Source organism: Anticarsia gemmatalis, chromosome 5, assembly GCF_050436995.1.
Source record: "Anticarsia gemmatalis isolate Benzon Research Colony breed Stoneville strain chromosome 5, ilAntGemm2 primary, whole genome shotgun sequence".
Taxonomy (NCBI): domain Eukaryota; kingdom Metazoa; phylum Arthropoda; class Insecta; order Lepidoptera; family Erebidae; genus Anticarsia; species Anticarsia gemmatalis.
Window position 1 is genome coordinate 8,255,793 of NC_134749.1, and position 13,107 is coordinate 8,268,899.

General features: G+C 36.0%; 1 protein-coding gene across 2 annotated transcripts in view; it reads right to left on the reverse strand.

Moving 5' to 3' along the window:
* Window positions 1-705: 705 nt before the first annotated feature.
* LOC142973374 (uncharacterized) overlaps window positions 706-13,107 on the reverse strand; it is a 56,467-nt gene continuing 44,065 nt past the window's right edge. For both annotated transcript variants that reach the window (XM_076115030.1, XM_076115029.1), the window contains exons 5-9: window positions 9,516-9,649; window positions 8,553-8,912; window positions 7,745-7,868; window positions 1,738-1,801; window positions 706-990 (exon numbers count right to left, since the gene is read on the reverse strand). In XM_076115030.1, the coding sequence (XP_075971145.1) occupies window positions 978-990; window positions 1,738-1,801; window positions 7,745-7,868; window positions 8,553-8,912; window positions 9,516-9,649 (695 nt within the window). In that variant the 3' untranslated portion in view covers window positions 706-977. The remainder of the gene's footprint in view (window positions 991-1,737; window positions 1,802-7,744; window positions 7,869-8,552; window positions 8,913-9,515; window positions 9,650-13,107) is intronic.

Consider the following 13,107-nt stretch of genomic DNA (forward strand, 5'->3'; position numbering starts at 1 on the left):
ACCTGGTAAAGACAATGCCACATTTCTTTTAGCAGAAACAGCCGTAGAGTATTTTTTTCTCGGTAAATAAAAGGCGTTAACAGAATCAGCACGCAGTCTCATCGCTCGCGCCTCCACGCCACTTCTGTGCGCACCTGCTGCTTCTTGCTTAATTAATTACCTCATAGAATTTTTAATGTCATCTCTATGCATTTCCATTATGCAGCGCAATTGAAACAATTAATTTTCCTAGCGCTGTCTACTTCGTGAAACGTCGGTATTAAAATAGTGGCTTGCTTTATCGGACGAAGATAAGTTCGACGAAACGAGGAACACTTTAATAGAATTGTGCATACCTTATACTGTGTTTAAACATTCGTAGAGGCAATTGGGTATGGTGGATCATTAAATTTGTGGATTGGTTGTTTGAGAACCTATGCATTTTGAAGAATTCCTAAAGATTGGTGTGACAGGTAATCTCTTAATATCCTTTTGAACAGCATTGGGTTGTTTGAAGTTTTTTATGATTCTCAGATAACTTTTATAACAACAACGATAACAGCTGATAATGTGAGCTATAAATAGACTTCTTCGTATTTGAAAGGAAGCGAATTATTTGTCTTTTACTGGAACATTACTTCTAAATCTTTATATAGATTGAATCTTGGCTCTCCTACGCTCGCGCGTTTCAATTTTATTGTGATACAGAATGAAAATAAGAAAACATTTTTAAAAACAGGGATCTCCTTTATTTTAAAGTTCTTATTTTTAAAGTAACAGTTACGTACATAAGGTTCGTCGAAGCGAAACATCACTATCATCTTAAAAGTCCTAAATACATGTCTAATTATGTACAAGTATAAAATTCACTACATTCAACTCACGTTGTTGATAAAATAACTTTACCTGCATCATTTTCATGTTATTTTTCAATCACTAAAGTCTAACACTGATTTTAGATGAGAAAATGACAAGTTCATAGTTTCTTAGTCTTCTGATCATCGGACAGCCCTGTAAACAAAAATATTACAGCTGAAAACATCGGCGAATAACTTTTAATCAATTCGGACACGAAATATTGAAAGTGGAATACAAAATATGTAGTTTGAAAAGTTCGTTTCACAAATCCGTTTTTCTTTTAAAATAGTGACTGGAACATCCACATTTTCATCCAAAAATATGACCACGGTTAAACCTCGATACCATATATTTTCATTCCATTTCCAATTACTCCGTGCATCGACAGGCATGATTGGGTGAGATACATATAAAACAGATTATTGCAACTCACAACTTGAATTGTGAATAAAATCGAGTAAGCTATGGCCAGATAAAAATGTTAAATAGACGTGAAATGTTCGCAGAAACAAATTTTATGCGAATAATAAAGTGACACTTGTTTCTTTTTTGGATTTAAAATTCCCGTTCTGACCATTTTAATATTTGGAAGTATAGCTGTTACGAAAATTATATTGAAATGCGCAAGCTTTGTTTTTGTGGTTTTGTGAGATTCATTGTAATCGATTAATCGAAGTTAACGAAACAAACTTTTTTGATTTATTTGTTGTTTGTTGAAGTTGTTAAAATCTATACTTCCATTAGGTTTTTATTTTGCATCAGTAAAATATCTTTAGGATTCCACTTATGATAACAAATAAATCGAGATTGAACTACTAGAGGACATAATACTAGTAACATAAAATGGCAACCTATATTGTAAGCATGTGTACCTTACATAATATAATATGTATATCTTACCAATGTCTGTATAACAAACAGTTGAGCACGACCAACACGGCGATGTGCGACGTGGAGCGAAGTCCTGCAACAACGAGCACACGTTATTGGCTGTAGTTGCTAATTAACAACACCAAGAGCGCTTTATTGTTAACATAAAGTTGGCAATGTTGCATTACTGACAACACTTTATAAATGACGCTCGTTATCCCTTGTTATGTATATTTTATACACTACATGTTTCAATGCATTGAAACTTTATCAATAGTCATTATAGTATTCCGTTTGTTGTTATAGAACGTTGGTTAAAGTTTTAAAATATAATCATACATGTCCAATACCTTTGACTATACACTGTAATGTACCTATTAGCGACAAGATAATAAATTTATTTAACTCTTTAGTAAAAATGAAGAATTTTCCAATTTAACGTGTTTCAGAGCATTTCCGTACGTGCCTCATAGGTTATATCTGATAAAAAATTACCACAAATAATTTCGATGTAAAATTAAATTCAATATGATTAATTATAATTTAACTGGACCTGTAACTGCTTAATTATTTACGCTTTAAATAAGGATTACGTATGAAAACTTCTACAAAAGATATCTCAAATATAAGTTGCGCTCAAAAGCATTTCGTCTCTACAATGACTTTTAAATAATCAGAGACAACGCGAGATTAAAAAGATACTTTAACTCAGAGATATTTAAATGATGAGCCATAAGTGTCACGATTCTTCGAAAACTTCATACATAGTAATGATCAATACAATTTTAATTTTAATCAAGCACCGGCACTTGATTGAAATGAATATTACTCGTGTCATTTGTATTTGTAATCACAATTATCGCTGTTCGCAAATAAGTACATGCCTTTAAAACTGTTTTAATTAACGCAATATGTCAGCATATTCAACATGAAAATTGTAATGACCGACATTATGAGTTATTTTATTGTAGAAAGGTTATCCTTTCAAACACTAGCGATGTTATGAGGGTAATATTACTGGAGTAAAAAGCCTTAATAAAAGGTGGCAGCCTTTAAACGCCCAATTTGTGCGTCGGCAAGAAAATCTAGAACGTTTAGTCATTACTCAGTCCTTTATTCCTCTTTGACTTTCATAAAATGGTTCTTTTACATGCTCCTACGTCCCTAAAATACCAAGAACGAATTCTTCGATGCAAATACCCATTTATTTGTTCTCTGTTATGTCTGAAATGCATGTCATTATCCAATATTCTTTTTTGTGAGTCGTTGAATCCGCCTGCGAGACAAGATAGTATCGACCCTTAACATCTCGAGGAAATATTACCCTATTTATAAGAAACATTGTAACGGTGCTGTGACGAATATTCACAAGAATGCCTATGAAAATGTCAGAGTAAGCAATAACCTCGGCTTTATTGCGACGCCCTTATAACCGTGATGCGCCTAACACTAAAAAATAACACTCTATTAGAAAGGTCTTAGTTTGAAGACTATTATGTCTACAAAGTGTACAGAAATAGAACCTATGTTGATTCTGAGGACAACAGTGCTCATCTTTACCTCTGGCTCCAATAGGCCAACAAATTTTAATTAAAACCTGTAACATTTTCCTACAATTTATTCCAGAAATAGAATCGCCATTTATTAACACCTAGCTCAGTGTCGAATATTGCTTCCGCCCATTCATTAATTTATTGTTCTTCTCTCTATATATTAAAAGTGATTTAGTTTAATTACGACAGCTCACATAATAAATGTCGAACATTTGGTTTAACCAACTTTTATTGAACAATTTGCACTGTAGCTGTTTTTATAGAACGATGTAAAGTGAAGTTTTATTGAGACAGAGAACTTTCGATATAACAACATCGAGTTCTTGTCGCAAAATGTCAAATTCTCGATAGTGTTTGACATTAAGATGTCAATTCGAATGTGTAATCTCTTTTTTCGTAGAAGTTGTGTCAAATCATTACGTATTTTTCTTCAAAGAAAAAGTGTTTAGTTGCCTTGATATCCCTATTAATTCAAATTGTCATTCTTATCAATCAAACTTATTAGAATTTTAGAATTAAGTATTCCTTCATGTTTTAAGAAATTACATTGTTAGATATCACCATCTAAATCTTATATCTACCGTGTCGTAAACAATAAGCCAGCAGTATCAATAAATTCACGTGAACTTAACTCGAAACAGTCATTAAATTATTTCATACAAGTAAGTATCGGAACTTAGTGTCTCCTCTAAGCTAGATATGATTTACAACACAAAAGCGTTTTAATGTTTTCCGATCCGATAGCGTTCCAGGCGAGGATTAATATCGTAGTTTATGGAACTACTAATATTTAAATGTTAATGAGAATGTTTGAATATTTGTTGGGAAATCATGAATTAATCGCTATATTAAGGTCGCACACAGAGAGACCGTGTCCCAAATTATCATAACTTGCCTTCTAATGATTGTCGATCCTCTTGAACAAAGTTGGAGGCGAAATCTAGTAGATGAAATATGCGGATAAATCGCACTGGGCATTGTGTGAATAGTCGAAATAGCGGTTACATGTGCCTCTTGTGATTTCTCGCCGACATCGTCGGACATAGAAAATACCTACGAGGAATGAATATTCATTGGGTGATTTTCATCGATTTATCTGGTATGCCTCCCTTGTGTACTTGATGCTGGAGTGCGTGCATTCATTTCCATTAAATCTTATTTACAGCTCTTGGTTACTGTCTTACCGTAATCTATATTAATTGTTGTTTCATGCAATGGTTATATTATATAAGAATTCATAATAGTGGTAATGAAAAGCGCCACCGCTTAGCTTCACAATATTAAAATATTTATCGAAGAATACTGTCGCCTGATATGTTGTATCAAGACATTAATAAGCAATAATTAGGCCGTTTTTCGTTTGTTTTATATACATACGGCTAGCGTTGGCTAGTGATAAAGTTATGCAAAACACTGGTTATAATTCCCACTAAGCAGTGTAGCCGTTCGAAACAATTAAATCTAATCGGCTATAACGGACACGCACGCTCATGTATAACATCTGTTAAGCGTATTCTGCGTAATCATTATTTTGTTCGTTATTAGTGATTTCCACAAATTGTTTTGGGTCTATGCAAAACAATAATTATTGTTTCCAGGATACGAGATCAGGATAATTTACTTTTGTTATGTTATAATATAATTTTGCGCGTTTACTATTTGAGCTTCTGAATATTAGATCCCGTTTTAATGAAATAATGGGACAATTTATCTGCGATAACTATTTATGCAGTATATCAGACAAGCGTTTAGATATCGATCAGAAGTAGGTTTAATGGAGTGTAATGTAAGTTTGGAAGTTTAGAAGTTATTGAGTTGAATCTTTAGATTCTAATCTTGTAGTTTGCAAGATCTTAAACCTAATGCTGCGAAGAAGAAAGGTGATTTTGACAAGCATGTTTAGAATATTATCTAAAGTAAAACTTGTTCACGAATGTTTTTCTTCCGGCATACTGTTTGCGTACCTAGTTGCGAGAAATCGTCCGGAAATTACTTTGTACAAGACAATTCATCATGTCATATTGCCGTATGTATGTTTCCTATCTTATCTTTCATGTTTATCTCTGCTTGTAAGTGAATTGTTTTCGAATTGTAAGCATAGTATATGTTTCAAAATTTAGAAGTGAAGAGTTCTTGAAGCTATTTTCTTCAATTCATCAAAATAAAATAGTAAACAGTTAGAACTGTCTATAGAACGAAGTAATACGTGTGGCTGATAAAATGTATCACATACATTTACTTACATATTACATTATTACTTAGGAAACAAATTCAAATTCAAGAACTCCCTGAATAACAAAACAAACTATCATTTATGTTTAGGCAAGCTAAAAATATAATTTACTAGCTGACCCGCACAACTTCGCTTACTGTCCCCAGTTTTTTGTAACATTTTTTACTGTTACTCTGCTCCTGATGGTCGTAGCGTGATGTTATATATCCTATAGCCTTTCTCAATAAATAGGCTATCCAACAGTAAAAAAAAATTCAATTCGCGCCAGTACTTCCTGAGATTAGCGCGTTCAAACAAACAAACAAACTCTTCAGCTTTTTAACATTAGTATAGATAATTTACAAAGTAAACCCGCAGACCACCATACACACGGGTAGTAAGACTGAAGTAGGGTAACATGAATTCATCACCCCCTGCAATGCTCTGCATCTAACACAAATTAATCTCTTGCATGCAACATTCACCGTAGAATGAATAGAATCCCATTGACTTCACCGTTATTAGTCAGATAAAGGCTCTGTTTCTATGCGTTACTGATGTTGAGACAATTGCAACTGTATTCTCAATACGCGTGCGTTACAAAGGACGGTCTGGACTGCTGATATGAACATACATCAACGTATATTATATTATCTATAAACCTACACGTAGCCCGTAAACCTATCTGCTTCATAGTGTATGTATAATCTATACTAATATTATAAAGCCGAAGAGTTTGTTTGTTTGTTTGTTCGAATGCGATAATCTCAGGAACCACAGGTCAGATTTGAAAATTCTTTCAGTGTTAGATAGCCCATTTATCGAGGAAGGTTATAGGCTAAATATCATCACGCTACGACCAACAGGAGCAGAGTACCAGCAATAAATGTTACAAAAACGGGAAAAATTTGACCCATTCTCTCTTATGTGACGCAAGCGAAGTTGCGCGGGTCAGCTAGTGAATTATATAATTAGCTTCGATTTTGTTTTATATCTCTAGATAAACTTATCCCATTCATTATATTTTTTTATCTTCCTTTCTCTTCAGTAATAAGTTTATAGTTGACTAGCTGACCCACGCAACTTCGCTTGCTTTACATAAGCGTTAAAAATGTTCCCCGTTTTTGTAACATTTTTCACTGGTACTCTGCTCCTATTGGTAGTAGCGTGATGATATGTAGCCTATAACCTTCCTCGGTAAATGGACTATCTAACACTGAAGGAATTTTTCAAATCGGATCAGTAGTTCCTGAGATTAGCGCGTTCAAACAAACAAACAAACAAACAAACAAACTCTTCAGCTTTATAATATTAGTAAGTATAGATTCCGAACCGTTTTAAGTCTTCCGTAACATGATACTGTTCTAATAGTTAATTGCTATTGGTGTATTCCACATTTTTAAAGATTTTACGTTCCACTTTAATTTGAATACTTTAAAAAGTAGTCGCAATCGAAAGCGGCACGTGATTCATGCAACGTGACTTACATATTTATGTACTAGTTGTGGAAGGGTACGCACACCTTTAATATACAGTGGGGGTTCAGCCATGACGATTTTATCCCCACGAAACTAATAAAAATTCTAAAAAAGTCCCAATGCCACTGATGTTTTTCCATTTGTATTCCGTTTAAGTACGTAAGTCGGTATTTTCTTACAAATTAACTACTGCATGTTCATTGAACCGTCTGGTCCACTTGACCGCTTTTAATGTAACCATTACAAATCGTAATGAAATAATGTGCTCGGTGGAATAATATCAAACAGTTTAAATTGCTAGACACAACAATAATAATGTTCATTCGCTGCTCATGTTCTGTGAAAACGAACCATAATCGAAACCTAACATCTTTGGGACTTCAAATGCGTACATCTCCTCAAAATGTCTTAAAATTATGTACTTATACCGTTCTGTTTTCGTGACAATGCTACGTAGGTATACAAGCGAACATCAAATGGTCTAAAACAAGTAAATATTATGAGAGGTCATTCATTATTTACAGAATTACTACTGACATTATTTTTTAAATGAAATTGTATGATGTGGTACATTTTGTTATACATTGTCAGGCTGCCAAGATTTTTCTGACTTCCAAGTCAAATATTTTGCAGCATAACTGCAAGAAAAGTTCGTAATCGCACGATAGAATACCACAAAATAGAAATACTTGATGTTTTTTTAAGTTCCAAGTTATGTATTTTCTATTTATTCAAAGGAAAAAACGGCGTTTATTCATTCTTGTCTTGTTCATGGGACAGTAATCTTTGTTTACCTGAGTTGGAGTCTATACTGCCCATAACGGGCGCGATCTGCGGCCGCTCCTCGTCCAGTATGAGCACGCCGCTGTTGGACCACACGGAGAGCACGTGCGCCACGCACGTCACGTTCAGCCGCCCCTGACACAACACCCGCTAATTACCGACACACACCAACGCATCAGCACACACCAAACGTCATTACGACACCCACGCAACGAACACCATGCAACGCCATCACAAAGAATTAATCATGCTGGCTGTTATGACAGTCTGCAGCGCAATTCTCTACCACTATCGACTGTCGACAACCGGCTAGCTATCGAGTTTTGTATGAAAATTGGATCAGCGCCTCTAGTGGCTGTCCTAGGAACTATTTCTCCCGTATATTCTAAGTGTAAAACTCTCGATACTCGATGGCAACGTTTGTAGAGAATTGCGCTATTAATATAATAGTTTCATTTCAATTCAAATTTATAATTAACAATCTCTTAACATTTTGAAGTATGTAAACTGTAAACAATATAATGAACTTTCCCGATTCTAAAATAACTACAAAATATATTTTGCACTGGAATATTCAACATTCTGCGGTATTTTAATATTTTATAACGTATTCGCACAGTAGTTTGAAATTTTGAACTGTAGTTGCAAACAACAATCAAGTGCCTCTACACACCATTACATCCCGCAACTGCTAAGTTTGTTACATCACATGAGCTTAATGTAGTTAGCTTTAAGTTTCATATTATGAATTAAAACATCGTAAACTATTGTAGTGGAAAGTATAAGGTAAACAATAACAATATTATAATGAGAACTCACTTTTCGAAAGTGTACCGACTGCACTCTTATAACAAGTTGGCTAAACGAGGATGATTTATTGGATTTCTCTTCTTCTGAACTTATGTTCGATTTATTTGCTATTTGCTCTAGCCTGGGTGCAAGGCGGGTGGTGCTTTCCTCCTTGTTTTTCCGATTGGCATCAGCGTGGGGAATGCCCACTAGGGCGTCGATATTGCCGGGAATGTCTATTACATTGTCGGTCACGGGCTCCTCGTAGCCCGAGATTGCGTCCCACGGACTGAATATAATTCTATTTGCATCTTCGAGCGACGCGTCGGTTATCACAGGTTTTCTTCGCGCGTATGATGTGTCATGCAGCGGGATATCCAGCCCTTTCACCTACGAGTGTAATATAAGATATTAGAATTCCTGCCGCGTCGTCGGCTACAAATAGATACCCTGTCATTTCCCGGGCGCGCTGGAGCATTTGAAGGATTTACTATAAAACGTTGTATGGACTGTTATAAAACATATTTATAGCGTTAGAGCAGTTTGAAAGAATGTAACATTAAATGAAAATGTTTGATATTATTGTAACCATATCCTTGGCCGACAGACTTGTTACATTTTTACACAGGAAAATAGGTATCATTAATAATTTTCTCCCTATTTCTAAATAAAAAATACCAATGTTTTTTCCGGAACTTAAATTCTGTTCTGGAAATAGAAATGGAAACGGGAAGTGGGTTTTTGAAAATCGACTTCGTTCATCGAATTTTGATGGTGACAGCACGAACACAACACACATGTCTATGTCGGATAAACTGTCAGGATTCTGCTGGTATGTAGTACCTTGCACTTTTAGAATCTCAAAAGTATGCATCTCCTGCTCCAAACAACGCTTGCAAACCCTGTACCTAGTTGAACTCCTTTAAGCTCTTATGCTTCGAACAATGGCCAACTCGTAAGAACAGACTGTTGTTTTAGCAATTTTCTCATTACCTCCTGACCATTAAGTAGCCACGTGAGATTGGCTGGCGGGTCGGCGGGAGGCGACGAGCAGTTGGCGCGAAGCATGTCGCCGATCGAATACCAACTCTTCTGCGCTCTCACGCTCGGCCCCGCTTCGGGCAGCTCTGAAATAACAAACATTTTTGAGAAACACGTAGGATACCCAGATTTCGTTTAGTTCGAAATCAGGTGAGTCCAAAATGAAATACCTGTGACAACGTTAATATCTGTGTATGCAGAACTTAGCACGAAATGGTTTAGAATTATCACGTGTCACACTTGTGTACGTGTAGAGCACGCAGCCAGTAGAGCTACCTACTGGCTGCGTGTTTCTGTTGATATTCACTTGTTCACGAAAACGCCGAACAATTTAGTAAAATACTCGTAAGTTCATTTTCTTGGTTATAATTACCCGTTGTACCTACAACTGCATTTTTGTTCTAATTCATAAACGTGAATTGCAGCATGTTTCGATATTCCGGTTGCTCATGTTTCAACCCAGCTTGAGAACAGCTTCTCTATCTCAAATAGATATCATATACATCGCACTATTAACTTTGAGTATAATTAAACATTCGTTCTGTGAGAATATTCCGTTCGACTGTAAGACAAGTTATTTGCATTCTGCGAGCACGCTTTGCACTTACTATATTTAAGTATTTGCATTTTACTGTCAATATAAATAACTTTTACGAATATGCGACTAAAATGAATTCATGTAAATGAATAAATAAAGCCTCAAGCTGTATTAAAATCTCCATTTAAAGTTATACGGAAGCAAATAGACTCGACAATACTCGGCATGTAAAAGAAGAATGCAAACAGAATTGTAAAGTAAGCCGAGATTCTCTACTAATTATAAAAATGACGAATACCGGTTAGACAAGAGACAGGTATTAATAATTATGTGAGGATTAAACAGTCGACTATTGTGTTATTTATTAGACTCAGTGCAGTGTGAAGTGTATTGTACGACGTCATTACAGATGCTGGTGTTGCCTTTACACGAGCCAGTATACACCGGGTACACGGACGGTACTGGCACAGACAAACGTTGCCCTCGCTGGCTGTATATCCAGAGAGCTCCGAGACTGCACTAGGTGATTTACGCAGCAGCTGACTCTACAGACTAATTAAATTGCCAGTCCAACATGAAAATTGAACAACATTATTGTTCGTTTGTTCAGTGACCCGGTGGTAGGACGGGTACGGTTCGTACAAAGATAGCGCGCGAGTAAAGGAATAGCAAATAGATGGCAATGAATTACGTAGGTCGGGGCTGCATGCGTTTCAATGCGCGTCGACGTTGACGTTGCATATTCATCTTCCATACGCGCCAGTTCCATTTTGCCCACGAATTTCATAGAAAGCGGTTAAAACGCCGAACAGACAAAATGGCGGCTCAAACTAAAACTCGGCGTGCTTTTGTTTGCCAGCAGCGCCCTCTATTACGACGAAGCGGTGGAACTCCGCGCCGAGCAAAGTTTTAAGTGTTTACATTCCTGTTCTGTCGCTTTTTGCCAATTCTACTTAATGGGAACGCAGGGAGTTTTCCAGCACCTCGTTTAATTTGGCCGCCGTGGGTGTATTTTAGTGTTTATTTAATTCGTCAAGATTTTACTAAAAGTCGTCGTACTTTGCTGAACAAATAAAATCTGTTTTCGTTTCGTATGATGTTCGAAGTTCAATCAATGCACTCATGAAGACGACGCGACGTGACGGTATTTCTGCTTTGATTCAATTATTTGGTTGATTAGTTTATACTCTGCTTTGCCGTTATACAATGCCGTTGTTTGACCAAAATAGAATAGCCTATAAGTACATCATCAGATCTTCCCTCGTTTTAATAACTGGCATACAAATAGCCGTTACAATGCTCTACACTACTCACAAAATGCAAGTGCATAAAATCTGGAAATCCAGCCGTCGCAAAATTAACATGAAAACTTTTTAGCTATAAATTAAAGAACATTCACCGTGCATTACTCACACGTGGCCTGAGTCCAAAAATATGTCGTAACCATATTGAATTGAACGACAGCATCCGAACCAATGTTTGTACTAAATTCTTAACTAAAAATTACGAACCTGTGCCAAATTGTACCTCGTGGGTGAGCCATAAAACTTCTAGGTGTGGAATATTACGAAGAGTTTGCATTTGAATATGAAGATGAAGATAATACTTGTGTTCCGCGAAGATAACCATCTTATGATTTTGAATTAGGCTGCCTCGGAAATGGTAAATTCTTTTCTAATAGAATATCGGTACGAAAACAGTGCAATGAAGCGAGTAAATGCAACTTCAATCTTTGTATTACTGCAATAATGGGAAATGAAAACTGATCAGTTAATATGGATGCAATGTGGATGAAAATGGGTATTAGTCCTACAATAACTGCGTTAATCCGGTGATATTGTGAGTACATTCAAATTGAAACTTACGAATGCATCAGAAACGCACTTTCATGACGCGTATTGCCTACTCATACTTGTCAACAGTATTGTCCTCCGTACAGTTTATTTATGCAAGCTCGCACTACGTCGAAATGTATTCCGACATTTGTTGCTCTGAGAATGGGCCGTGGAGAATAGTTAGCCCAATTGTGTTTCAATTTACGCGTCACACAATGATTGCATACATTTGCGATACATAGCACGGCTAATATAAGAAGAAACACATTAGTGTCGTGAACAAAGGAAGAGTAGTGTTCCCTTCAACCACTATTTATTGATCATATTAGCGACTATGTTTCCGTTAGACAGTAATATATTCTGAAGGCGATAAGCGCCTATGTCGGGTGCATCTAAATTTAACTTGACGACGTACGTTTATTTTTGGAATTGTAGGATAATATAAAGGATGGAAATAAATAATTTTGTCTTTGGTTTGTTATGATTGTAAAATTTCATGTTCAGAGAAATACCTAAATTGAGGTAGTACGCAACGTTGCCCTTTCCTAAATCAATAAAGGCTACTCAAGTCTGGCATGTTTTCCCTTGTTGATCAAACCGCTATGTAACTAGACGTGAACTTCACGCGACTCGTATAAAAGGGTAATGAGCGATGAGTTCGGCCTCTGAGACTTCATAGGTACAAATATACACATTCGAGAACAAGCAAGCTCCTCAATAACCGTAAATTAACCAAGATAAACCTTAATCAAACATCCCTTGTGTTCGATTCCTCGCATTTATTGCCTAACAATAGTTCTGATTTACGATTTAGGATTGCACGAAGCCACGGCGCGCTGGGGTTGTTCTCCTTATTTATGCGAATGCCAAATTAACTAACACTGTATCTATTTAATATTCTATAATTGCGAGAACAAGCGCATAAAACAACATACAGTTCATAGCATATTTGCAATAAAATTTAACTCGACCAACATTTTAACACGATGCGGATATTAAATTAATGTTATTTACGCGTTATGATCGCTTGTATTCATGAGTGTAGTTTACTACGATACGTTTTACACACTTTAAAATACATAATTTGTGCTAAAAGCTAGTTAAATGTATTTATATATGGGTAACAGTTTGTAACATGCATCTAAAAGGTCATCATACCCTGGAATGCATG